The sequence below is a fragment of the Puntigrus tetrazona genome, chromosome 6, assembly GCF_018831695.1.
Source record: "Puntigrus tetrazona isolate hp1 chromosome 6, ASM1883169v1, whole genome shotgun sequence".
Lineage (NCBI taxonomy): Eukaryota > Metazoa > Chordata > Actinopteri > Cypriniformes > Cyprinidae > Puntigrus > Puntigrus tetrazona.
In genome coordinates, this window is record NC_056704.1 from 16,740,007 (window position 1) to 16,767,901 (window position 27,895).

At 36.3% G+C, this 27,895-nt stretch overlaps 1 protein-coding gene across 1 annotated transcript in view; it reads right to left on the minus strand.

The window, feature by feature from the left end:
• nos1apa (nitric oxide synthase 1 (neuronal) adaptor protein a) overlaps positions 1–24,268 on the minus strand; it is a 76,897-nt gene extending 52,629 nt beyond the window's left edge. The window contains exons 1-2 of the mRNA XM_043241906.1: positions 23,585–24,268; positions 23,288–23,359 (exon numbers count right to left, since the gene is read on the minus strand). Of these exons, the coding sequence (XP_043097841.1) occupies positions 23,288–23,359; positions 23,585–23,689 (177 nt within the window). The 5' untranslated portion in view covers positions 23,690–24,268. The remainder of the gene's footprint in view (positions 1–23,287; positions 23,360–23,584) is intronic.
• Between the last annotated feature and the right edge of the window lie 3,627 nt (positions 24,269–27,895).

The window sequence follows — 27,895 nt, forward strand, 5'->3', positions numbered from 1 at the left end:
GAGTGTATTCTGAGTTGTCTAGCTCACCGAGCGCAACTATTTTAAGTAATCAGAATAATGGTGCCCATTCCAGTCCAAAATATCCATAAAACAATGTGATTTTTTCAACAAAAACCATTCATTGGTTTTCTTCTACATATTTCAGTAAGGGATATTTATATCATTTCAGTCATACAAGTCTTAATACCCAGGGTTCCCTTTAAGAAAGAATTCAATTAGCTCAAGATGTGCATAACAGGCATGGCAAAAACTTCACACTGGTGTTGAAAACAGAACGAAGTTGAGACATGCATACTCAAAGTCAAACAATGAGGAGCATTGAGCTTGTCTTGAATTCCTTTCCAAGCTGAACCTACAAGGTCACAGCAAAGTTCAAATGACCAGATGAGAAATCTAACCATGCTTTCAGAACGGTTTCAGAGCTAAACCTGAATGTTTTACAAGGAGAACAGAGAAAAAAAAATCTATAATCATACAAAATTGAATACAAATATGGCAGTGATTTCTGTACTGAATCAATGAACCAAAAAAGCAACAAGCAAGATTAAGAATCATTTGAGTAACAGAAGCACAGCACAACCGGTAGTTTAATTTATGGACATAACCTTCTAATAAACTGTTCAAATGCACAAACTATGAATCCTTCACAAAAAGACCAGAATTGACCCGATGTAGCCAGAGCAACCTCTCAGAGTAACTGTTTGTTGATATGAAATCATGCACTTTAAAACCTACACAGTTGCACAGATACACCTTTCCAGATGTATTATTCAATAAGGGATTGTTAGACACAAAAATTGACTACAGTTAACTAAAGCTTGTGAGCAACAAAACCAGAAAGATTTATTATTATTTTACTTTTAGGGAAAAAGAAAAAATAAAGCAACATTTTTTTTTTTTTTTTCACTTATATTCAAAAGTTTGGGGTCTATAAGATTTTTTGGTAACACTTCACAATAGGGTTCATAAGTTAACATTAGTTAAAAACATTAGTAAACATGAACTAAGAAACTCAAAAAAAGCAGTAAGTACAATAATTGTTATGTATTATTACAGCGAGTTTAGTACGGTTGTTTTCTATTTTGCTATATTTTAAAATGCCATTTATTACTGTAAGGTCTGTATATTTGCAGCCACTTCAGTCTTCAGGGTCACATAATCCTTCATGCGAATTTAGTCAGAATCATCTCTTATTAATATCAATAACTGTAGAAGACATGATATATTTCTCTCAGGATTTTTCTGTGAAACACTAGAGTGTTAATGATAGAATGAACAGGTCAGAAGACTTCTTCAAATGTACTGTCTTCAATTACTCACTCAACTGCAGTAAGTGGCTACACAAACAAAATCCTATAGGAATCCTGTTCCTCAGACAAAAATTATTTAAAGATTATTGAAGTTTACACTTACAGCTTGACTAAATAATACAAGCACACTATACATACAGATCCTATTAGGCCTTAAAGTCACGCTGATTCTGCTATAAAAATTAAGGGATCATTATTGCTATTATCCATTATGCACTTCACAGATATCAAGGATAGATTCCTCCACTGTGAGGTGGTTAAAATATAACGTACAACTAACAGAGCAGAAGCCATTCATTTGATCTACAGTGCACCTTTAAAAAAATGTCAGGCTCGTTTTGCTCATTGCAACAGCATTCACAATATCCTATGTCGTTGGCCTTTGAGAAATGGCATCTTTCAACAGAATGACATTCACACGCTGTTGAGGCTAGATTAGGATTTTAGTAACCCTCCTGGGATCAGGAGATTCAGGGGGATACATTGCCAGCAATCTACAAATCAAATCCTGGGTCACTGGTGACAGCTACATGAACGTACACAGGCTGGGGCAAAGACTTTCCTTTATTACACTGCTACACTACTAAATCTGACACATTCATTCATTCCATCCAAACATGTAAGATTATGGGCTGATTATTGAGCCGCCCTGAGAGGTTGGGCAATCCATCATAATGACACCCTCTTTCATAGGTGACACTTTATTTTGGTCTCGTCCCCAGACAACAATACTTACACGGCAGACTTGATAGTCTGATCATGCATGTGGGTGAGACTGAAAATAATGCTGCATCAACTAATCACTAAAATTTGATCTTCAAGTCAATAATGATTTTCATAAACAATTGGTTTTTGCACCGTGCATAGAAAACGCATCTGGTGAAGGCCACTCTTTGACATTTCCGTTAAACTCAATAGGAGTTGCTCAGCTGGCGCATGACTCAGAAGCATGCAAACTGCTTTCATAAATCCATAAATCCAACTGTTACCCTCAAATCTATTTTCTGAATACAATTTATACAGAAACGACTCTGATGAAACCTTCACTGAACGAATACACTGAATCCGTCAGAACACCTTCTGAAACAACATCTGACTCGCAAGTGGTTGATACTTTCAGTTACGTCTGTTAAGAAAAAGTGTTATTCAGAAATCATTCTAATATGCCGATTTGGTAACAGCAGCTTAATATTTTATTTGTATGAAGTTTTGATATGAAGTTTTTACATCATTGTTTAATACATCATTGCTAAATAAAACATTATATATATATACATATATATATTTCTTAAAAGAATCTTCTGACAGAAGTACATTTTTAATAAATCATTTTAAATGATCTAAAATATTGGAAACTTCCAATTTTGTAATAAAATCAACTAAAACATGAAATTATACACTGAAAAAAAACAAAAACAAGCCTAAATTATATAAAAACAAAAAATTAGCATATTATAAAAATACCTGAAAATCAATGAGAATACTTTGTATTTAGGGATCTAATCTATTCATCATAACAGATGTTCAAGGATGTTGCAGAGCCTTTACATAACATAACCATATATTTTTGGCCTAATTCATTATAACATTTTCATTTTCACCAAGGGCACTCTGACAGTTCCTGGAAAGAAAGAATAGAAATGAAATCAATGCACTCTGTACTTTCCAGGGTTACAAAAGTCACGACGTGGCTCTTTACCACACCTCTTTTGATAGAGTTTTGCATTCAAGAGAGCGAGTGAGTCACAGGGCCGTCCGTATCTACAATCCTCCAGCAGCACAATGGGACAGACAACGTGTCAGCATTAATCTTCAGACATGGTAGATCTGCGTGACAATTTCTGCAGCTTATCAAAAAGTAGAGGCTCAAGAGAGAAGAAAAAGGTCTCAGAAGAGACAGACCTTGCTGGAGAGAAACACATTCCTTTTGGAAGTTAAAAAAAAAAAAAAAAAAAAAAAAAAAAAACAACAACTGAAAATGTGTCACAAATCTAATCTTGATATAATATCCAGATGATATACGACACCTAGATTTCACTGCCACAGCTGAGGAAAAACTTTGACTTTGACTCAACAAGCCTTTTTTCCATGATAGCACAAGACACGGACACGCTCTGAATCAACATTTAGATTTCTTCAGTGTCCATGGCTACACAAGATACTATCAAGAATGGCGTTCCCATAGCAACCAATAAAGACATCCTCAAGGCGTCCAGAAGGACAGCAAATTGTTGAATATAAATCGATGAGTTTTGACAAACTGATCTTGAATTATTATCCCCGAGTAACCAACCTTTAGTCTAGCATTAACTTCCAGTGAGATATGGGAAACTAATCCGTTTATTTCATATGGAGTAAACCAAGTTTCATGAATTTGAAAAGATTCAATTCTGAACGTCACAAAAGATCTGATTTCATTACACTCTGCAAGGTAAAATGAAAGGCAGAAAGAAATACATTGACCCTCTTTAGAATAAAATTACATGATACTAAATTTTACATTTCCTATGCCACGAAAAAAAAGTTGCCGTAATTTTAGAGTGTTGAGGGCGTGTTGTGGTTGCTAAGTGGTTTTGGGTGGTTGCTAGGGTATTGAGGATGATTGCTAGGTTGCTGCTTACTGGCCCAACTCAAAAGAGCCCCCCAGTTTCTGTAACACTCCGATCATTACGCAAAAAAAAATAATATAACACTATCACACTTAAAGTGTTATATGTATAAAACATGATCAGCAGTCCTTTAAAAACATGAAAACATTGGCTTTTGGCTTATAGCTACTTTTCCCCTGAAGACGGGCAGAAAGAGGCACAATGACACAACATTATAATTAGACTGGCTGTGAAGAGGCTCTCAGTATAAAAGCCCACTGGGGAATACAGCCTCTTCACATCCATACTTTTCTCTTTTTCTCCCTCTCACCACTGTCAGGGACCCACAAAGATGACACTGAGATAGAAAGCAAGCAAAGCCTTTCTACGCAGCTGGAACTTACAGGTAAAAGCTTGTTTCATTACAGGAGCAATGGCAGGCTGACCTACAAACATTCCCCCAAAAAAAGGCCATTTCTCAAAAGAGTAGCGGGGGGAAAAAACCTCACTCTCTTTTCATCACTGTAGACAAATGCTATTTAAGAAGCAATCCAAAACATTCAAGATAAATTTGCGCCTGAGAGCCAAGCACCAAACAAAATCAAAGAAATCAGTTTGGCCTTGCTATTAAATTGCTGCACTAATATGTAAAAATCCAGAGGGTTTATATTAAAACAATCCTCATGCACACATTCTGAAACTGACAAGGTGGGACTTCAATTTAAAGTTTTAAATGAGTAATTCTGCAATACTGGCTTCATTAAAATCATGCAAGTTATATTCAGCTTTCCACAAGCATAGGCTCATTGAAAATATGTGCCTCTACCTACATTTCTGCCTAAATTTTCACACCAAATAACGGTCCACAGTTCTGATTTATAAAGCCTAATTTTTGCATAATTACTTAAGGAACGAAAACAACGTCACACATTGAGCTTCATAGGCATGAGTTTTTTTTTTGATGCACTCAAGTTAGCAGAGACTTATTTATTATTTTACAAAAGCACGTGTTTTGTTGTTATTGTGAGTGCACACAAGTTAAACTCAAGTCTGAAAGATGTATTACTCTTATCTGATATGATCAAACATGACAATATTTTAAAGGGCATATATTATGCCTCTTTTTACAAGATATAATATTGGCCTTGGGTGTCCTCAGAACATATGAAGATGGAGAACAGTGTACAACCAACTGAAGGCAGAAATATGGCAAATCTGGGATCTCAGTAAAATCCTGTGGGTGGGGTCTAAGCTATGTGATATATTGCTATTAAGAATCAAAATGGCATGCCAGTTGATGGCATGCCTATTGAGACTGTTTGGTTGAATAAAGACTACAAAATAAGTGGTGTTTGTGTTGTGTTCATACACTACCAACACACATTTATGTCTAAGTAAACATCAAGTAAATGTGGTTTTTACATAAGAGGTGCCCTTTACTAGCAAGTGACTGCTAGACCTTACCACTTCTTGTGGAATTTTTTTTCCCCTGCAATTTAAGTGATTAAAAACATTTTGGTCGACCAAGCCCTTTTCTCAGGGATTAACAGTTAGTGGGAAACCTTACAAATTTTGTTAAAATTGAATTCTTCAGATCCTCGTATGGACTTTGTAGCGCCGTTGCACTTTGGATGTCCTGGTTTGAAGCCACCGCATACAATTATCTTAAATTTACAGTATCTTCTTTAAAAGCAACAATGCTTTTCATACTCTTTGAAGAACACATTTGCTAACATTTCTTTCAATATAGCAGTGAGTCAACTGTGGTGAACAGAAAAAAAAAAACAACAAAACAGACTGTAAATGCGTATTTGCGTGGTGGGGATGTTATTATTGAGAGTAAACAAGTCTCATAATGAACATTGGCTGAAAGCAAACACTAACTGCCAGTCTGTTATAGAAAGACACATACACACACAATATTTTGGCATCATGAGGATTCTATCATTAGTTATACAATCCAAAAATGCATAGAAGCATCATGTACAAATAAACTAAACTGAATGCGATAATTTAAGGGCACTTTGTGCACCATTTTGCGTTGGAAAAATTGATTGCTGTCATTGCTAAAAACAAAGGGCTGGCAAAGCCTCTGAATAAACCTGCGGGAAGTTGAATATGCATGGCAAGAGGAAGTACTGCAGCCCCCACACCCCTTCCTTTAAGGAAAATCAGAGAAACAGTCTCTGACAGGTAGGCAGAGATGATATTTAGCCGCAGTCCTGTGAATCACTACTTCTGTGAAAAAAACAAGATGAATCTTCTAAGACCACAGGAAACTGAAATGACTGTATAATGAGCTATGACTGAATCAAGTTCCCCACTATTTCTTGACTGTGAATATGAAAACATTTTTAATGATGCACGAGTGAAGGTCTCAAAACAAACAGCAAGGCCAATAAATGTTAAAAAGCAGAAAGCAAAAGCACTAGGAATGCCCAATATACCCTGCACTGTAAGAGACATTGGCCTTTCCTGGCTCGGAAAATAATACATTTTTCATACTTTTTACAATATGGGGATGGTGTGTAAGTTTTTTTCTTTTCAAATGTTAATTTTTGACTTTAGCCTATGCCCAATGCACCCATCGATCATCCTGCAGGTGTGCAGGGTTAATTGTTTATTGATTTTTTTTGTTTAATCATATCGGCCAATAATGAATATTTAATTGTGCATACAGACGACCTTTACTTTAAGTAAAAATTTTAAAATGGTAATAATTGAGAAAAAGAAAAAAAAAAAAAAAAAAGTACAATAAATTTATATATAGTTTTTTGTAATTATACTCTGAAAACAAATCTAATCTAATTTATTTTTACTACAGTTCCTCTATTGAAAGTCCATTCAAAACAAGGTCAACAAAATAACAAAGACCAAATAAATTCAGTTCAATATCAACAACAAAACTACACAAAACGATGAATAACTTTTCCCTTCAATGTGCAACGCAACAGAATTGAGTGCACGACTTCTGCTTACATCTCACATTCACAACACTCTAAAAATAAATTCATAAGTGGCGTGCTGCTCCTGATAATTTTTCAGATTTTACATGAGACCTATATGGATGAAATCCCTCTCATAAACAAAGGCTGACCTATTATTGTTCAAATAGGCCCTAGATAAGCATAACAGCCCTTCACTGCATAGCCAATTAAAAGCATCTAGAGCCAGAGGGATTTCTCCTTGTGTGGGAGTCGTAATGCACACCAGATTTTGACCATGGTTGCGCAGAACAAACACAATCTTGCTCTAGGCATAATCTCTTAAATGTTCTCTGCCTTAAAACTTATGAAATCTTACCATTTTTTCCCCTCTGACCTTGCGCTCACATTTGCTATCTATATAAACAGAATGGCCATCATCCTTCCTTCAGATGGCCTCCTCAGCTGAATGAGTTCTCAATTTGAGCGGCTATGAATATATAGTGCCTTCAATTTCCACTGAAAGGGAGATGAAGTGTTATTTTGGAGACAAAACACATAAGGCTCTTTTGTTATGCATTTTAAAATTGCTATGTAATAAAGCAGATGAGATCACTTCATGAAAGTGCCCTTTTCAGCTTTATACCGCACAACCAATAATCTAGTGGCATATTTCTTACGGAAATTTTACTATTTTCATGCTATGACAATCCTATAAAAATATTATTTCTACTATTATTAATTTAATTAATCAACTTTGTTGAAAAAGCAGTCTGATATGGGCAGAACAACATTATGTCTCAAACAGACATGCAGTTGTTTATGTCAAATACTGAATTATTGGTCTTGTGATAACAGCTGTATGATCGCTGAGCGGTATAAAGCAGAATAAATAAATCTGGCCTTCAGCAGAAAGGCTGCGAGTGTCTCCACAACCATTATTACTTCGGAGTCTGGATGGCTATTGGCACTCTGCTTACTGCAATTCATAAAGTTAGCAAAGGCCCGTCAATGCTACAGCTCCGCATTTCTGCTGTGAAATCAAATCCAACACTTAAAACCACGAAAACCACGGGGATCTGCTGTGGGAATGAAACTGATGACCACAGCATTCCATGTCTCTCTGGGTTCAGAGAAACTGGCGTTTTTATTATTGAAGCTGACCGGCCTCACTTGCAAGCTTATCTGTCTCAAAGAGAGATATAGCAAAAGGGTCTCATAGGAAACACACAGAAGGAAGGAGAGAAATCTCACACGTTAAGGGTTTGGCTGTTAAAATCTGAACTGACAGTGGAAACAATCACTATGCCATCAGGCTGTGAAATACTATGGTTTGCATACAAATTTCTTTGATTTCCTTGGAGCCATCAATGACGTGCAAAAGCTACAGGCAGATAGACTTTATGTGCCAGCATCATTGTGTGAATGAATCACATATATTTTGTAACAGTATTCTTCATTTGTAGTTCACGACTGAATTAAGTGACAGAAGGACAAAAAAAAAACAAAACCTGACCATGTCTGTGTAAATTAGGGCTGAACGACTAAAGAGTATCCTGAAAATAAGTTTTATTATCCATCATTTCAAAATCCATAATGGAATGAAGCCAAAATGGGAAAAAGGGGGGGGGGGAAGTCTGTCAAATCAAATAACATTTCTCTATGTAAAAAATTCTCCAGATAACGGTCTGTTTCTGGTCTAAAGCTAAAGCGAAAACTTTTTTTTTTCTCCCCACAGAGCACTCCTGGCTACGTGAGCCAACATCAAATGGAGTCATTTAAATTGGATGGTGAGTGATCTCTTATAAAGTGCCTTGTTAAATATTTTAGTAAAGAGTCAGCAACAGACATCTGTCAAAAAGGTAAAACGACAGGGTTCATTTCTTTATGAAATATATAAACAGATTGGTATGAAGTATGTAGCATTCAGGTGTGATCATCATCATGTGGTTTAGCAGACTACAAATATTTGGATGACAAGGCGATGTTTTGCATATAAAATTCTGCAATTTCACATTGCAAAAGATTGTTGATCCTATTGGTGCAAATGCTATGAATGCTACACAACATGTGAATTACATTCCTAATAATAAAACACATCTGAAATTAAAGCAGTGCATTAGAAGTAGTAACCATCTGTTGTTTCATTTTCTTAAAAAAAATCCTAATGATAATTATTATCTCTAAATAAACAGCTTAATCACTCTATCTTGGTGCACAATTTTCAAGTATCACTCAATTACAGATCTTCTAGCAGGTCAATAATAGCAGATTGAGAAACTCATCAGAAACACCATCAAGATAATTTGTTTGTAACTGAGAAGAAGTGATTGGAGGCGGGCCTCCCTCACTCCACTCAAATACAGCTGCCAATGCAGATATATTAGATAAGAAATGTAAAAATACAACTCATTTACAAATGATTAGAAATTGTGCATTTATAATTGTATACAAACAAGCAAGGTTCTAAGTTAAAGAGTTAGTTCACCTCAAAATTAATATTGTCAAATACTCACCCATAAAACCTGTGCTTATCTTCGAAAGACAAATGAATAATGTTCATGTATATAGAGAGCCATCTGTCCATCCATATACAGCAACACAAGTGAAATGATCCCGGATCCAGAAACGTAGTAAATGCATTTTAAAACGGTCCATGTGACATAAGTGGTTCAACTTTGGTTCTGCGACTTTAGAATATTTTTGCTCTAAGAAAACAAAAACAACAATTTACTTTTCCCCTGAGTTATGTCTTCCACCACTTTGAAGAGTCAGCCTTGTTTACCTCTAGGAGGAAAGCAGGCGCATGAACGTAATCTTCAAGAGATTGAGGTCTCTGCAGAACAAAAGTGGGCATTTCTCAATTTCTGGCCGTATTTCTCAATACATCTATGCTGCAGAAGAAGGTACCTCTGGAGACAGGAAGTGTATTCTAGCATCGTAAAACTGAAGTTAAGCCACCGATGTCACCGTTTTACTGATGTATTTACTATACTGGATCTGAGATCATTTCAGTTGTATTGCTATATGAATGGTCAGATGGCTCTCTGACTACATCAAAAATATCTTAATTTGTTAACTTTTATTGGCAAAACCCCAGAAGCGGTAAACTCCTTTGCGAAGCTACTAGTTGCCACTGACATTTTTCAGTGGCGTTACACTATCATCCAGTCGTCCTCGTCTCCCTCGTCCTACTTCTCCCCTAAACGGAGCCCTGACAGTGCACAACAGACGAAGCATGAAGATATGCAAGCCTCTGAATGGAAGCCATGTAATTGGAGCATTTTCAAAGGCCCCGATGCTGCGGGTGAGTAATGTATCAAAGTAGTCAGCAGGCAGGATTTACCCTGCTGCAAACGGATGAAGCAGCTCTCTTGATGCTCAGCCAGTGTTAAGAGCCACTGCTATCTCACTGTTAAATATACACACGCTTTTCTGTAAGGCTCAGCAATCAGCTCAGTTTCCTTCGAAAGTCACAGAAACAGACAATTACGACAAAACAAAGCATTATATGAAACAGCGCAAGTCACCAAGTTAAGTTTCAGTGATACAGATACCAAACCTGCAGCCGTAACATGTGAGCATTAACCTAATACTGCAAAATGTAACTCAAGTTCAAAAGACTTCTCACTAAGTATTTCATGTGCGGTTGAATAGAGCTCCTTTCAGAGGAAACCATACAGATTTGCTGAATAAATGCTCTACTCAAGAGGCATGATGTTTCTGCCTTGAGAGTTAATCAAAAGAGGCTTGAGCTGTTCCACACTGTTCTCTGTAACTCCTACTGTCATTCTACAGACTTTTGTGAGGTTTCCATGGTTACTCCCCATTTCCCATTATAATCATCTACATTTCAATACTTCCTGAACCCTGTAGTCACAAAATATCACAGAAACCATTAGAGGAAATTTGTATTTGCGCAAGTTTCCCCATGTATGCATTTGTGGGTCTTCATAAATGTTTATTAGATATACAGTACACTGCTGAGAGATATATATATTAAATAAAAAAATATAATTTACAATATTAATAAATACTACAATAGTATATCAATGACACTAAAATAACACGGATATGATATTCTGCTTACATGACAATGAACATAGGACTACAGCAAGTAAAACACAAAATACTAATTATTATTTTTATAAACAATCTTCTCTATAAAGAGTTTAGTATTCAAACACAGTATACGTCACCAGTAAATTAATCATTATATTAAACTGTATTAGGCAATGTCAATGTTGTATGCTGGTCTAAACCCACAAAGCTATAAATTATGAAAAAATAAAACAGCAATTTGCATTTCCAATTAATAATGAAACTGCAAACTAATTTTTGTAAAGATGATAAATAAAACATTAAAACAATTATCAATTAAAACAGTTCTTCATTAATAAATTAAAAATAAATTAATTTTTAACAAGCCACACACAAAAATCAGATTCCAGGCTAGTTTGTTAGACACGCCATCCTGTCTATGTTGTGAACTCTTTGCTGTTGAAACCCTTTGGACTGCAAACATTTGGTTACAAATCCTACAGAGGCTCAGCATGAGCTGAAAATCAACTGTTATAGTGGCCAAGTTCAAATACAGGCTTCCCTTTTCAACTATTTATCAAATACACTGTTGCAGTACTTCAAAAGACAGAATGATAACCAAAACGGTGCATTCAAGCTGCAGATGTACAAATCTCATAATGCTCTAATTGGGTAACTGATGTGCTACATAGTCTTGAGAGACAAAATTATGTTTTCGATTATAGTTCGAAGTGTATGAAGTTAATAAAACTAAAAAGGATAAATCCATGATAAACTTACCTTTTGTAGAAAAAAAAAAAAAAATTACCTTTCCACAAAACGTAAAAGCTTTACATCTACTCAGAGCGGGAATCATTTTCACCAAAAATTATTTCCAGTTTATTAACCTTAATTGCGTAGCTCTGAAATCTAGTTAGCCTTCAAACCCTGAAACAAGTATAATAGTCTCACATTCAACATCGGCTTCGCTTTTAAAACCGTGTCAAGCTGTGGTTCACTGATTTGATTATTAGTTAGTCAAGCATGAGGTAAGTGTACATAGTAAGTAAATAAGAGGCTTTGGTGCAGAAAGTGTACTCTGATGGGAGACTATGGAGGCATTAATCAAAGCGTTGGTTGAAAGCCATAGGTTGCACTGTCATACTCCCCAATTAACACATGATCAATGTTAAACACCAAGCCCATAACATTGTAATAATTGTGGCCTCAGCAAGAGACTACACTGGAAGTTATTGTGGCTTAGAGACTTTCATTGATGCATATAATCAATTAGCATTGGAGGGACACCAGAAGGAGCGTGTAGGGCTGCATCTGCCATGGCCATAAAAGAGCCTATGAGGCTTGTGTTCATTTAGTTACACTTGCAAAAATTGCCTCCTCTGCTCACTTGCTACGTGAAAATAAGGGCTGTGCTGTATCTCAAAAAAGCGACAGGAATGAGAGAGGGCCTTTATTTCAGATTATTGAAGAAAGCTGTTAACATTCTTATCCTTAAGTTGCTCCATTCAGAGATTTTTTTTCCCCCTCCTCTTTTTTTTTTGAGATGTAAGGCAGAATAGCCAGGCTGCTTTTTTCCAATACAATGTGATATAGTCCATTTCTTTTGAAGATATTTTGTTAGCAATATAACCATATATAAGTTTCATACAGTTCTTTTCTAGAACCTTATAACAAAATGATACATTTAGGTGTGCAGTGTATTTTGTTTTACACAAACGCTGTTCTACTGAACACTCAAAAGTAAATAAAATATATATTCTTGAGCAGCATATCAGAAGACCACCTGACACTTAAGACTGAAATAATTACTGATAAAATTCAGCTTTGCCAGTAGATGCAACAATTACATTTTAAAAATGTAAAAAACTCATGATATTTAGCCTTAGTGAACACACACACACAGAGAGGGACGGACTTAGTGATTGGGGGCCATAAGCAGATTGGGGGCCACAACAACTACATGCTATTTTATGCTAAGCTATAACTAGTTAATTTACCCCTTCACAACTTGAGTAAATAATCTGTCAACTGCAGGGGCGTAGCGTCTAGGTATGCAGGGTATGTAGGTGTATACGGACCCGGGCAGATTGGGGGCACACCGAGCCAAGGGGTAAATTAAATTTGAAGTTTTCTTTAAAATCACTACAGTTCTTATCAGTTTATTATGTTCTTACATGTTTATTAGAGTTGTATGTTACGTCTAATGTTGTTAAAAGAATGTTTAATGTATATTTTAGTTTAAATAAGGCTGATGGTGTTTAGTGTATGTGTGAATGACACTGAGCACCTTCTATAGGTGATCATATTTAAAAGCTGCTTGTGATGAAAAACAGCAAAAACATAGTAGCTTTCTGCAACAGTGTATTTTATTTTAAATGGGCATTCAAAAATGTATTCATGTTTATTATAAGGTGAGACATAAAATCAAGAAACAAAACAATACTTTCTTCTCTGAAGTTAATATATCCGTTCTGTGACAGTCAGACTGTATTATACAGCTTAGAATACATGCAAAGAGCGCTCTGCCTAATACTAAAAGCTGTCACTCACTTCAATTCAATGCGATCGTTAATCGTTAATAAGCTCTCCGCACAATGAAATTCCTATTTCTGTCGTATTTACTTACACTTTGTTATAATAAGACGATTCACTAGCTTGCAGAACTCTGCACCTGACAAAAAGTCTGCATTTTGAGCGGTGAGTGAACATTTTCACCAAGCATTTTTTGCCAACAGGGCCAATCAGACAGGGCCCCTAAATCCCTAGGTCCCTAAGCAGCTGCTTACTTCACCTACTGGTTTGCCCAATCAAAATCTGCCCCTGTGTGCGCACACACACACACACAGCGTGTAGCAATACTACCATCTACTACTAGCAGCATACTTCACCTGAAACACTTTACCTAAGATCTTATGCTTCAAGTGAAAATATGCTGGAATTGCATGAAGGTAATTAAATGATTTTTTTTTTTTTTTTTTTTTTTTTTTTTTTAAAGCTATGCAAATGAAACCAATTACTGGCTAACCAGTGGCCCTCAGAGTGTCACAAAACTGAGGAGCTTCCCATCATTAAGATGTATAGGTCGTGTTATTTCCTCAACTGGCAGAGGTGCCTGTGATTTCCCTGCCTACCGAGCCGCCTAAATGCAGACACATGCCCTGAGGGGTCAGAAAGGCTGTCTACCTTTCCAGATGATGTGCAATAAGTTCTGGCAGGGCAGTAATCCCTCATTTCAACCAATTACTCTGAGAGGGCAAATTGTTTCAACTTCAGTGAGCACCGAGTTATACAGTACATTACTGGAGAAAAAGACATAGCCTTTAGACATTTCTGGAATATAAGCTGTAGACATGAAAGGGAATAAAAAGGTTATACAAGTAGTGATATTGCTCAGTAAATGCATATGGTAACGAATGATTGACATTACAATCGTATGTATACCGCCAAAGCACTTCCTCACGCTTGATATTTGACATAGGTGTGGTGAATGCTATAAACATTTCTATTGTTGGTGTATCCATACAAGCAAAGCACTGACCAACCATGGATCCCCTTCCTTCCTTCCTGACAGGCCTAATCTTTTTTTGGCCGAAGCACTGATAACCATCCAAACCACTGTTGTACGTACATGTGCACCCCATCCCTCATCTCAGCGTGGTTTGTCTCATTGTTCTTTAACTTCCTTTCTCCCGTCAAGCTTTCCTGCCGTGGCTCATATACCCCAGGCCTCGGGAGTTATATGAGCATATGGTTTGGGGGCTGGGCTGTGTGAATGGAGGGTGGTTACAGTTTCATGCCACCAGTATGTGACAAATCGCAGAGCATCTGCCAACGTCATTACCTGCTTAAACACAAAGGCTGTTCATGCTACTGTTCTGGCTTCAATGGAGATCAAAGTGTATTACTCAAGGCTAATGCAAGCAATAGTTCGTACATTTACATTTATTAATTTAGCAGAAACTAATCGAAAATTACTTAAAATTGAGAAATGCAACAAGCATTTCACCATAAAGAGGTAAATAAACATAAGTTGCACGTAATACAATGTTTCAGACATTGCACCATCTAGTTTGTACTAAATCAGAGTACATTTTTTGTTTGGGTTTCCCCCACCCCGAAGTTCACTCAAAAATTTACATTTTCGAGTTACAAAAAAATATATATATTTGAGAAATGCAAATTTAACTTCTTTTTTTTTTTTAGTTCTGTAGAAGTCATGCAGGTTTCAATATGGTGGTGACAATTTTGAAAAAAATGCTAATTTTGGGGTGAACTCTAATGTAACGAGGGCTCAGACAACTAGTAAAATGGAATTCAGAATAAAAAGAAGTCAAAAAAATTAATACATTACAAATACCTCAACATTCATATGACAAGTTATCACATCTGAAGTGGATTTAAAAGTGATAAGTAAAGCACAAATTTGATTCAATTAAATTCGATTATAGAATATATATTATATATATATATATATATATATATATATATATATATATATACACACCTCTGTCTCAGGTAGTGTACCTAATTTTCTCAAAAGATTAAAAGGTCACATGTACATGAGTGTTAGTATTGAAGGTTAAAATAAACTGATTTGTACAAATGCTTAAAATACTCAAATTAAGTTTTTTTTATAATAAAATTACATAATTATATATCTACAACTTTTCTGAAATATAAACATTTATGGTGGCCATTTATTTATACTTCAATTAAACACTGAAGAACAGTAAAGATTATAATAAATATATTTCATGCTGCATATATTTCTATCTAGAGAATTTTTCTAGATTACTAACAAGTTTTTGGTCACCAAATATGTTTCTATCTGGGGCAAATGAGATGCTACATGAGACTGTTTCAGTAAACAATGATTCAGTGATTGCATGATACAGATTTCTGCAAGCATATCCCTTCTTCAGATTTTCATTTATGTTCATTTTAATACTGAAAACAGGGGTAGACCAAATAATATTCTTGGTATTAAAGAATTTATATAGTTTAATAAAAAATGAGAATTGATTAAAGTACTAATAAACAGCAGCATAATACACAGTGCCTATACTTCTACATGTTATTTTTATTTTGGATTATTTTTGTAAAGTTTGAAAAAAAAAAAAAAAAAAAAAACCTAAATGACTAGGTGCATCAAAACATTCAATTGTTTGTGGCTTGATCATAAGAGTTATAATTTAGTATAACATGTTGGCTGGCCTTTTCAAGGGGAAATTAGGCAAAAAGCTAATTTATCCAACTGGCTTGAATGCAGGAAACCCATTCCACTCCATAACTCTACTCTAGCATAAACTGCATGTCAATCCCAGCACGGCTTTACTCCACAATTGCCCTGTTAACCATAATATGCATCGTTATTCAGATGATGAACAACCATCAAATCAATTGCCTCAGTTTAACCATTACACATTACACAAAAGCTACAATCTCCTCATATAACACCAGCACATGAATAAAAAAAAATATCAGGCTGTCGAGAAAGATAGTGAGAAATGCAATAAATGGAGGGGAAAGTCTGGCTTGTAGGTACTTATTGGGCTGAAAGATATTATCGAGCAAACCACCCTCTTGGAAAGAAGTCTACAGACTAACAGAAGAGACAACGATTTTTGATGCTGATGAGGCCATGATAGTGTCCGTAAATCAATAGTAAAGATGGGAGCTTGTTAGGAGAATAATCAAAGGTATGTGGAACATAGTAATGACTCAAGCTGTGAATGTGAAGGAAGGACTCAAAAAAAAATTGGAAAAACAAAAGCATGCAGATAATTAGTGCTTCAATATTTTAAACGCAAGTCCAAACTATCTCCAGAGACAGAAGGATTCTGAGATGACAGGTCTGAAATGACTTTAGACAGAAGACAATGTGCACTGGAACGATTGCATTCAAATACTCACTGTCAGCTCATTAATGTTGCTGGGTAAAGAAGGTTTTTTCCCTGATTTAATGACAGATTGTCAGCAGTTCATTCAGAATGAAGTGTAATGTTACCAATGAACACTTGGCAAAAACCCACATATATATTTGGCAAATTTTGGATTATGTTTAATTAATTTATATCCATTAAGTCAAGTAAGGCAATTAATTTGCCTTTTAAAAGCATGCATATCAATGCAGTACTTGTAGCCAACAATGTGGATTTTTCCCTATAGAAGGTGGCCAAAATTGGCCCGTAAAACCAGAGGCTTGAGAATAGGCTATTTTTTAGCTTTCTGATTTGAGAAGCAGCACCAAGGGGCTGAGAAAATTCACATCATTGTGAGCATTGATTTGTTACCACTGGCCCACTGACTGTTAATTGGCATGAGCGTTTCATGCCACAACTGTCCATTTGGTCAATAATTCACACTGCAAAACTGCTTGGCAGAATGATATTGGATTAAAAGATATCGCTTCCATTTTGAAATTCGAGAGCACAAAGCCAACCTAATCCAACAACAGCAAACTGACTCTAATAGCATTCACAGTTAATTATGCAATGATTAATACAGTTATATGCAGTAGAATACTCATTTTCCCCTGATATTAATGATTGGTTTCAACACCAACTTATTACTTACCACACTACTTTAACATTGCTTAAATTAATATACAAAACAGTACAGACTAGTGCTTTTCAACACTTACGAGTATTTAAATTAATCAAATATTTAAATTCATTTTAAGATTAGTTTTTAGACTAATTCTTAAACACCCCTCTTTAATAAAATATAATATTGTTGAAATCAATAAAGCTCCATTAAATATAATTTATTTATAATAGTTTTTATTATTTATTATAATAATAAAAAAAAACCTGTCAAAATTACAGCACAGGTAATACAATAAACAGCTTAGCCTTTATTATAAAATTTTATTCAAATACTGTCTTGGAAAGCAGGTGGCCTTTGAGTCAAAAAAAGGTTAGAACAATTCGTATAGGCTTGTAGAGAAATACACTAAAATTAACAATGCTTTAAAAATATGTTTGAGGATTCATAGATCAAATAAGTCAAAAATATACATTTAAAAACAGAAATCTCACAATTCTAGTAAAATAAACACTGAATCACTATAGGGTTCGAAGTGGGTTAAACAACACTAGAAAGAGAGCTATAAAAGGGAGAAAGTATCACAATACTAAATCACAGTTCAAAGATGTTCATGACTGAACCACTCCAGAGAGTTCTTAGTGTGGGGCATATTTTATGTTAAAGAATGTTTAACGCAAAATGTAAAAACCTAGGCTGGATTAAAAGAAAAATTACTATTAAACTGAAAAGATCAATAGATGTAGAGTTTATTGATGGAATACAGCGGGTGCTGCACCGGGGCCATTAAACTTGAATAAACCACAGTAAGTGAAGGTGTTTTCTTGAAGCTTGTTAATTTATCAAGTGATTTCTTCGCATCTAGAACATTATTAATCAAGCTGACCTCGGCTAAAAAAAATAATAAATAAATAAAAATGCAATATGCAACAAGACCTGGTTGCTGGATTTTTCTCAGAGATGCTTAATGACTTTTTTACCCTCACAAGAAAAAAAAGGAAAAAGGAATGAGTTATACCTTTGAGCCACTGTAGACGTTAATTAAAAAGGAGGACCGAATTAGTCCAGATTATTCATTTGTTACAATGAAAGGCACAAAACATGTTTTAAGATGAAATTTTCTGGGGTGAAAGAGATCCGTCTAACAGATTGCAAGGCAAAGACACTCCAAGGAGAAAGGAAGAGAGTTATGAGTCAATTTACTGTTCTCCGTTACTATGGTTAACAAGGGGACAGGCTCGAGTATCCTATGGCTTTGTTGTTCTGATGCTAGTCAATGTTACACAGAGGATGTTCAGTTCTTGAGGGGATAGAGAGCTTTTCTAAATCCAAAGAGGCCCTTTGCAGACAAAATGAGGCATGTCAACAGAATGGACCCTGGCCAACAGTCTCTCTTATGGCTGGAAACTGTACGGTGCAGTCAAAATGTCATCCAGTTTAGCAAATAGCGAATATTAGTAAAAATATTGATCGTCACCCATTTTATTGGCAGCAAGAAAAATTGGCAAATACTTACCTATTGTAGCAAAGCCATTTTGCAATAAATGTAAAATTCACTCTGTTAGTGTTGTCATAAGACCCGGTACTTTGGTACCAAGTTGGTGCTAAAGAACTTAAAACGTCACAGTACCAGTATTTAAGTACCAGTGGTACCGAGTACCCAGTTAACCCGCTTCTTCACGCGTACGGCCCCATTATTTCTGTAAAGGCAGAATGCAGCCTGTAGTTTGCTATATGGACTACTATCTGTAAATATTAAGCTGCAAAAATCAGGTAAAATATGAATACTACATGTTCTGCGAGTTTCAGTGTAGTTTACTACATACACTGAAGATTGTGATGCTCATTGTGATTTCAGCATCTGCCATCTCAGTAAGGGCATAAATACATAAACTACTACTACTACTACTACATTCATAAAACTTTACTTTAAGAAACTAACAAATCACAAAATGTTTCTTTAAATGTTAATAGTACATCCCTTTTATTTACCAAAAAATAAAATATTTCGAATGTTTAATTTTTAATTTTTTTTTTTTTATTATTTTTTTTCTTTATAAAGAATGGCTCTGATTTTTGTACATTTAATTTTTGACTTTTGTTTGAAGTTTTTTTTTTAATTAGCATGTTTGTGTGTTTTCCTTTGGTACACAAAGAAAAGATCTTCTTCGAACACTACTTTGGTTTTATCATGAATTTAAATTCAAACCACCAAGTTACACATTAACCAGCAGCTACAGTTAGACTAAACTCTAAGCTTTCCCTCCAAAAGGTGTTTGATGGAGGGGAACAGAAAGGGAGAATCAATAATGGTCACTGGAACACTCTTTGTGACCTTTCTGCTTCAACAGAGATAACTGAAGGAGAACAGAAAAGCATCTATTCAGTGACAACTTCAGAGTTACTGGCCCTGTCCCAAAATGTTGAGCTTAGCCCTCTACCTAACCCTGCGGAGTAGAAATCCGTTGTGAAACCAGTAACTGTACAATCTCAAAAATAAAAGTTCTTCAATGGCATTTAAGAAACTTTAACATCCATGGAACTTTTTCATTTCACAAAAGGTTCCTCAGAGTATTAAAACACTCCTCACACACAAAAAAAATGGTCCTTGTAAGAACTATTAACTGAATGCTTCTTTGGGGAAGCTAAAATGGTTATTCTATTGCATGCAACCTATATTTTAAAGAAGCACTATAGTCGTTCACATTCAAATTCAGGGAATGTCCATAAAATCATGCTGCCATATGAACATAAGGCAATTTATTTTGCTGACAGGGTTCAGCTGGGACTGGTCTCCACCAGATAGGCTATAACAGCAGTGTCTCACAGCAAGGCAAGATCCCCTAATTTTAGCTTAAATCAATGAAGAAAAAGGCTAAAGTAAAAAAAGCTATTCGTAACTATAAATTACAAGTCAACATTTCCACTTCCACAATGCTGGAGGAAGGATCTCAGCCCAAAAGAACTCTTTCATAACACCACTTAATCAGTCAGTTAATTAAGGTGCCGTTTTAAAGTGCAGGTCATCAATTTTTGCAAAGAGTGAGGCTTGACCATCTTAAACCTAACAATATATAAAGCAATAAATTTTAGGCACAGCAATAAGAGCAAAGTGCGCTGTGCTACGAGTCTGAAAGCTTTTACGGGAGGATTGCAAGACTGTAAATATTCCCCTTTCCGAATCTGACAGCGACATCAACTTAATGCTAATCATCTCCACAAAGATAATGTCACAATCAGACTCTTTTCTTATGAGGTGTCTGTTAGGCATCTCGTAAATCAACGACGCTAGAGTAAACATTCAAGTAGGCCTATAATTTAGTCTTCAACGAAGGCACTTGTCACACACTGGTGTAAAACAAACAACTACTGCTGCTGCTTAAGTGAATCTCCATCTTTAACACTACAAGGGCTTAAAAGTCAAGGAAGGGAGCTCAAGTGGATTTGAAGCCAGTTATTGTGATGCTCAAGAATAAAGAGACAGTAAATAGAGGAAGCTCCATGTGGAAATAAAGTGAAGCTGAGAAACTAGCAGTCTAATAACAAACCATTATAAAAAAATTCCAGACAAAAGGGAAGCTGTTATAAGGGATGTTTACACTTATATATCTCTATTATTAGATGATTAAAATAACAAACATTCTTTGCACCAAATAAAACAGGCTATACTCAGTAAATGGAATCTGGGTGTGGTGAAAACTGCCAGTGATTGTAAGCTTTTAATTCCCAATGGACTCTAAATCACCCCTTCCTGCACAAATAGAGCGTCTCAGTGTGTGTTTAACTTAACTATCGACCAAAATGTCTGAGGCACCTGATCTCACCTCAATATTTTTCTTCTACATTATTCGATTTCAGTTAAACCTTTTCACAAATCACTGGATCTCTTCATCCCACATTCTTTCATCGAGGTGATGGCAATTAAGATCAAAGGCAGATTAAAGAGAAATGATTTCTGACAGCCACTGAAAGGTTCTCCTTTCATTTACAGACACCACATCATGTGATCCTACAAAGTGAAATACCTGAGAACAGAAAGCACTGACACCAGATTTATACTTAACACTACACTGAAACATTTAGCTATTTATGCACTTCACTGCATATGAAGCTTTCCCATTGACATTGCCAGTCTAAAGTTGCAAACTGCGTTCTAGAGATGTTACACGACTCCTCAGACCGAAATGTCCTATGCTAGAACGTATTATCGTACGCCATGATGCACATTTTGTAAAAGAAGTACACAACAGTAACAAACTGTGAGCAATAAACAATAGACCATAATACAGAGAAGCTGCTTGCCAAACCGCTTGCCAAATAAATTACAGTGGATGGGACTTGAAACCAAACAAGTAGGATCTCTTTTGTCAACATTATCGCATAAAGCCGTCCCTCTAAATGTTCAACATAACTGTTCCTCATAATCTAAATATCACAATCTTTATATGTGATTTTTTTTGTAATATTTCAGCCATTATTAATTGCAATGTGCCGTTTAAAAATGAAGTGCAAAAAGTTATAAATCAATAGATCTGACAAAATCCATCTAGTGAAGTATGGGTGACATAACTGTTTATATATGTAGAAATAAAAATAAATAAAAAAAAAGTGTACAAAATTATATGGAATATAAATAAATGAATATATAAAGTCGTCGTTGTATGTGTCTTGTCTTAGTACGGCAGTATACTGCAAGCCCCAACCAGTTAACTTCAAACGATGCGGTCACCGCTTGATCTTAAAACTACTTAATTGCTACAGCATGATTGGTTTTGTGTAACTTTTGTTTGAGCTTTACAACGCAATAATTCCCTGCTTAATAGGCACGTATAGTCGCCCGTTAGCCGGCAGACCATAGCAGGGGATCCAGCACACTGAAAAGGTTAATAGGATCATTTGCACCTGGTGTCTGCTGCCATGCTGGAATCCAGGATGTTGGGAGAAAAAAAAAAAAAAAAAGCCTTTCAATTGTTCCATTCAAACCCCTCTTACATCACACTTCCCTGAAATAAGTTTCACTGCAATAGTCGGGCCATACATTGCAAAATTTACCAGGAAAAGGAAGTAGATATCTCCAGGTAAAACAACTCTCCCTGCCAATAATAAAGTAGTGAATGTTTGAGAACCTGCCGTGAATACAGCTAACAGACAACAACAGGTTGGTTTGAAGGTCACACTTAAAACCTCAATGTAAAGGAAATGTTATCAATTACCTGTCGTTTTCCTTTAAGTGAAAATAACATTTCGAACAGGACAAACACACTAAGTTTTGGGCTTTCAAATGCGAAATGGGCCTGCTAAAGTGAGCTTTTATAGTAGGGAGCATAACTAGCTTTCTACATAGGATGGCTTTATTTAACTAATCCATCTACAAAACAGGGACGTGTCTTTAAAAGACAAAACACGATAACACTGCAGGATACCTTTATTAATGGGTCTAGCCACAGAAGAAGGCGGCACATTCTCATCAGTATCATTGGTGGGCGCCACAACTGGCCCTTTAAGTGCTTTACGCAGAAGACCCCCACTTCAAAGGGCTCTTCTCTGTTTACAGATATGAAAACCCACAAACACTGTGGTTGCCAAAGGCGACGTAACGTACAGAACCGGTGTATGTATCAAAGCAACTTTGACAGGGCTCTCAATATCCGAGCCTTTCATTTTGTAAGCAATTTGCTCATTGATCTGTCCTGCTTTTGTGTTTTGATTGTTGCTCGAGGCGTGAAGAGACCACCCGTGTGGAACAGAGGCTGAGTCACGTCGCGTCGCTTTATCGGAATACCAACGAACGCAGCTCTGAATACCGACATTTGTAAACTTTATAAGCTTACTCGACTTTAGGGAGCAGTACAAGTAGACCGGTTCCACAGAAACTCACCCTTATGCGCCTCATGGCCGCAACAATCTCCACACGGCTGTTGGGTCGAGCCACATCCAGACTACCGATATACTGGAAATCAAAGCCAACGAGATGAAATGTATTAGATCGCCTGTCGACAAGTTGGGCTTTAGTGTGCTTTCAGAATTGACGCGCTCAATTAAAATTGACAATACGGAATGTAAACAACTGGCAAAACAACTTTAAATGTCTCCTGGGACTGGAAACAGGATTCGCAGCAGGATGTAAACAAAACATGCTGCTGAAAAACACGTCTCCAAGTGAAAAGAAACTTACCTTTGCTTCGAAATTAATCCCATGTTGGAACGCTTCCTCGTTATGTAAAGGAATCCGCAAATCGTGTCCATCATCGACTAAATTGTACTTTGTTTTGGCAGGCATGGTGCTTGTTTTTAGTCTTTCTCGTCAGTTAAAAACACAAACAGCTCGAGGGGAGTCGGAACTCAGTCTAACTCCTGCGGTCCATGCCTTTTTTTAAGCCCGAGGTTACTCTTATTTCTCATGCGTGCTCGCTTTTGACAGAGCAACTTTTGTTGAAATCACTATTTTCAATCCGGCGTCGCCGAAGTGGCTTCCAAGGTGTACGTTTGAGCGAATATGAACGGTCCGCTCACTTGTTCCCATTCAAGCGGGCAGCCCTAAGCTTTAGCTGGTGTAGTAGTGCCAAAATCCTGCTTCCTGGGCTTGTCCGTTTCCAACAACTTCACGCCAGCGCCATAACCGAGCCCACACATCCTTTTCGAAAGGATTGTTGCGAGGGCAGAGCGCCATTGGTTGAAAGGGGGAATTCCACCTGCTTTCATTGGAACACGGCTTCATCGCAGGTTTGGAGGAGGAGAAAAAAAACCTCGCTTCACATTCAACACCCAACAATGGTGTTCAAGGAGAGCGGAGAATGGCACCTAGTGGCAGACCTCGGTACGAGTTGAGATCTAATCTTATGCCCATCACATGCTGATTCCTCAAGGAAATTAGAAAACGTACCTAAGTTCTAAGCAACATAGCTACTATGTTAAGACAGCATTAAGAACTACTTTGACCAGCTAGTTAACTAATCAGTGTTAAATGAACACGGCTCAGAGCATGATCCCACTCTGCAAAAGTTAGCACCAAAACAAAGTGAGATGATTAAGTGGTTTATTAAATGGTGATGGAGGATGTTGGTTTGGTTAAGTTTTTATTAAGTACATTAATTAAAGTATTATTAATTGTTAGTATGCAGTTTTTTCAGTTATGCAAAAAGTGCAATCAGCCTTCCCTTTTGGAACAAATGCTGGTATTTTTTGGTTTATGCTGGTTTAAACTGTTCCTTTGCTGATGTATGATGGTCATGCGCTGGCAAAGGACCAGCGTAAACCAGCTTAAACCAGCATCCTAGCTTCCAAACATATCTTAATTTTTTTTCTCAACAGGGTTAGCAGGACAAAGTAGGCCAAACATTTTTAAAATGGAATTTCCAGTACACTAGTTTTCACCACAGAATGCTACTAAACACAATGCATAAATATGGAAACGTAAATGATACCAGATTTCCTCTGTTTCAGGGGTGTCAAACTCCTGGAGAGCTGGAGCCCTGCAGTTAAGATGCAACCCTAATTAAATACACCTGATCCAGCTAATCAAGTCATGTATGCTTATTCAAAAAATGCATGGTATGTGTTTTTGTGCAAGGCTGGAACTGCACTGTGCAGGGCTGCGGCCCTCCATGAACTGAGTTTGACACCCCTGTTCTATATATACAGGCTTGTCCATTTTTGTACTGTTGGGAATAGCACCTGTAGGCTATTGTTGACATAAGACATAAAACACCTGCATCAGCATTGGGAGGTTTTTTTTCTACTCACATGGATTTGGCATATACCTGTCAGCCTTTTATAGAAAAATGTCATTGTTAGCTACAGTAGCACACATCTTAGCAAACATTTTAGGGATTCTCTTAGCTTTCCTAAGTTTTCCTGTTAGGCTGCATTTTTAATTAATAGTCTACTACTCTGTTTAGCATTATGGCCACAGAAGAAATATTCTGAACCTATAAAAAAAAAAATTTAGTGTTCTTGTTTTTCCTGCATTGTGTACAATATATAATCACACGTCACATGTCTCTATTTCCTTGCAGTCAGAATCCATGATACCTGATCTTGATGTACCTATGACAGAATGTATTAAACTACCCTTCACTCCTATTATTCCCTTCACGACAGCTAATTTGACCTTGTTGTTCATTTCATCTGAAGTGCCTGAAACCTGATCAACCAATAGTTACTCTCAAGACATTACTGTTCCTCTTTAACCACTCAGGGGCGCATTTCTTAAAAAAATTTCCATCATAAGTAATAGAGTTCAGCAGAACTTACAATTTTGGTAAATTCACACCTGATCGATTTAAAGTAGACATTACCAGCATCTTTGTTGGTGTGGTAAGTGTTGAACCAGGCCGCACAGGCAAATGTACTTTTATTTTCTTACCACAAGGATGTGAGAGCTGTTGGTTGGAAATAGTAGGCTATACTTTAGATATACCTATAAGTGCAGTCTCTCTTTTCTGTGCTTTTATCCATGATATCATGTCATCCCTACATGTAACACATGAACATCTTTGATGCAAACACAACATTTTCACTTTTTATCTTCTCATCACTTTTATTACAACATTGAAATGTATTAGAATTCAATGTATACCAACCACTAGCTAAAAAAAATAAAAAAATAAATAAAAGTCCAGTGTCATTCAGCCCATTAAGGCACTCAAAGGTGGACTGGTAGCAGAAGTTGCCCTTCAGATGGAAACAATGCATTATGTGCCCCACTGGTCCCGTCAGCTCTAAAAACTGAACAACTGCAAACAGATGGGCAGACATGGCAAAAGAAACTGTAAATAATGTTAATGTTCCAACTCGGGTCCAGAATCCATCAGTTTTATGAAGCCCAATCCAGTAACCTTGAAGAGGTTGCTGGTGAAATGTCTCCTCTTTGTTCTGAATGGCCCACACTGCAGTTCTACTTTCATCGGTCTTTAATTTTAACGGACTGCGTTCACAGATTGTTCATAATAAAACAAAGCGTACAGTCTAGTTACTAATTGGGTTTTTAATTTTTATGTGTGTAAATTAGCAGAAAATCCATTTTAATTGGATTAACAGAATACAGAATGACACTTAACAGAACGAATACATAACAACATCAGTATTATTAGTATTTCTATGGGAATTATTGTTATATAGTTGTATAACTCTACTTCTGGTTTCCTGAAAAAATCAGCCGAGATAAGCACTGCAGTTCTAGATTCTTGATACACTCCTCTCCAATGCTGAGCGAGGAAACCTCTAAGGAAAATTTTGTAGTGCCTCAGGCCAAATAATAATTAGTTTTTGCTCTTTAGATAAGATACACTTTCTGCCAGGGGTATTTTTCCACATTTATTATTTTTGCTAAATGCATTTTATGCAAATGAACGTAATCCACACGCTTCTAATGCTGCAGTTATTTCGTATTCAGCAATAAAAAAATGCAAACTTTGAACTATCTCATAGTCTGAACATCTCTATTAAATATAAAGGAGCCATCTTTCTATTTAAAAATGTTTGATTGCTTAGGGCAGAGGGAAAAAGTTGGAAAAGTTGTTATGATGGTTACAAAAGAAACCACTGGGGAAATGTGTAGGCAGAAACTACTGACTCATACATTTCCTGCCGGTACAGTATTATCTTCAATGTTTGTTTAATAAAAGAGACTGATAAAAGTTGTGAGGAGTGCTAGAAAGCGACGTTCTGACATCACGTCTTTTATCTCAAAGCTGATGGAAACACAAATATTTATTTTTTGCCAGGTAGTAATAAGTAGCTTGCAAATACAAAACTGTACTTTATGTGAGATTGGAGCACAATATAATATATTTCTCTCTCTTTCACCCTCTACTGGTGATTTTGAGGATTAACTTACTAAAAGGCAGTATTTCGGGAGGAATGATGGTGCATGCTGATGGAAATGGTGTGACTTTTGGGTGAGCGATTTTATGTAAGGGAGAAAAGGTGGGATGTTGTATACAAGCAAGGGAGGAATATACAGTATTTTGCTCCATTTAAGCTGCAGTCTGCGTTGGAGGCACCTTCTTTTGAGCAGTTAAAATGTGCAATAAAGAAGCACTTTTCAGTCGTTACTTACAGAGGTGTTTTGAAAATGAAGAATGAATGGTTGATGTTGGGTCTGGATTTTTAGTACCTCCTCAAACCTGATTTGGTAAAAGATGGGGTGAGTGCATTCATGAAGAGGAGGCAGTTGCAGCAGAGAGCAATTCATTTGTTGTGGATTTAAAATGAAACCTGATGTAAAAATCAAAATCGCCCTAATCAAGGCTGTAAAATGTATTTAGTGTTATTTAGTTCTTGTGAAAGGAAAAGAACTATGAATGCATACCCTGTTATAACAAAATAACAGTGCTACTTTATAATATCAGTGGAAATCTGCGGCCAAGTCACTGGCTGTCCAGGGGCTCAGATAAACAGATAAATTCTTTAAATCTTTAAAAATCTGAGCATGACCCTTCTCATCAACAGATGATCTGCTTAACCTGAATTAAAAATGAAGATC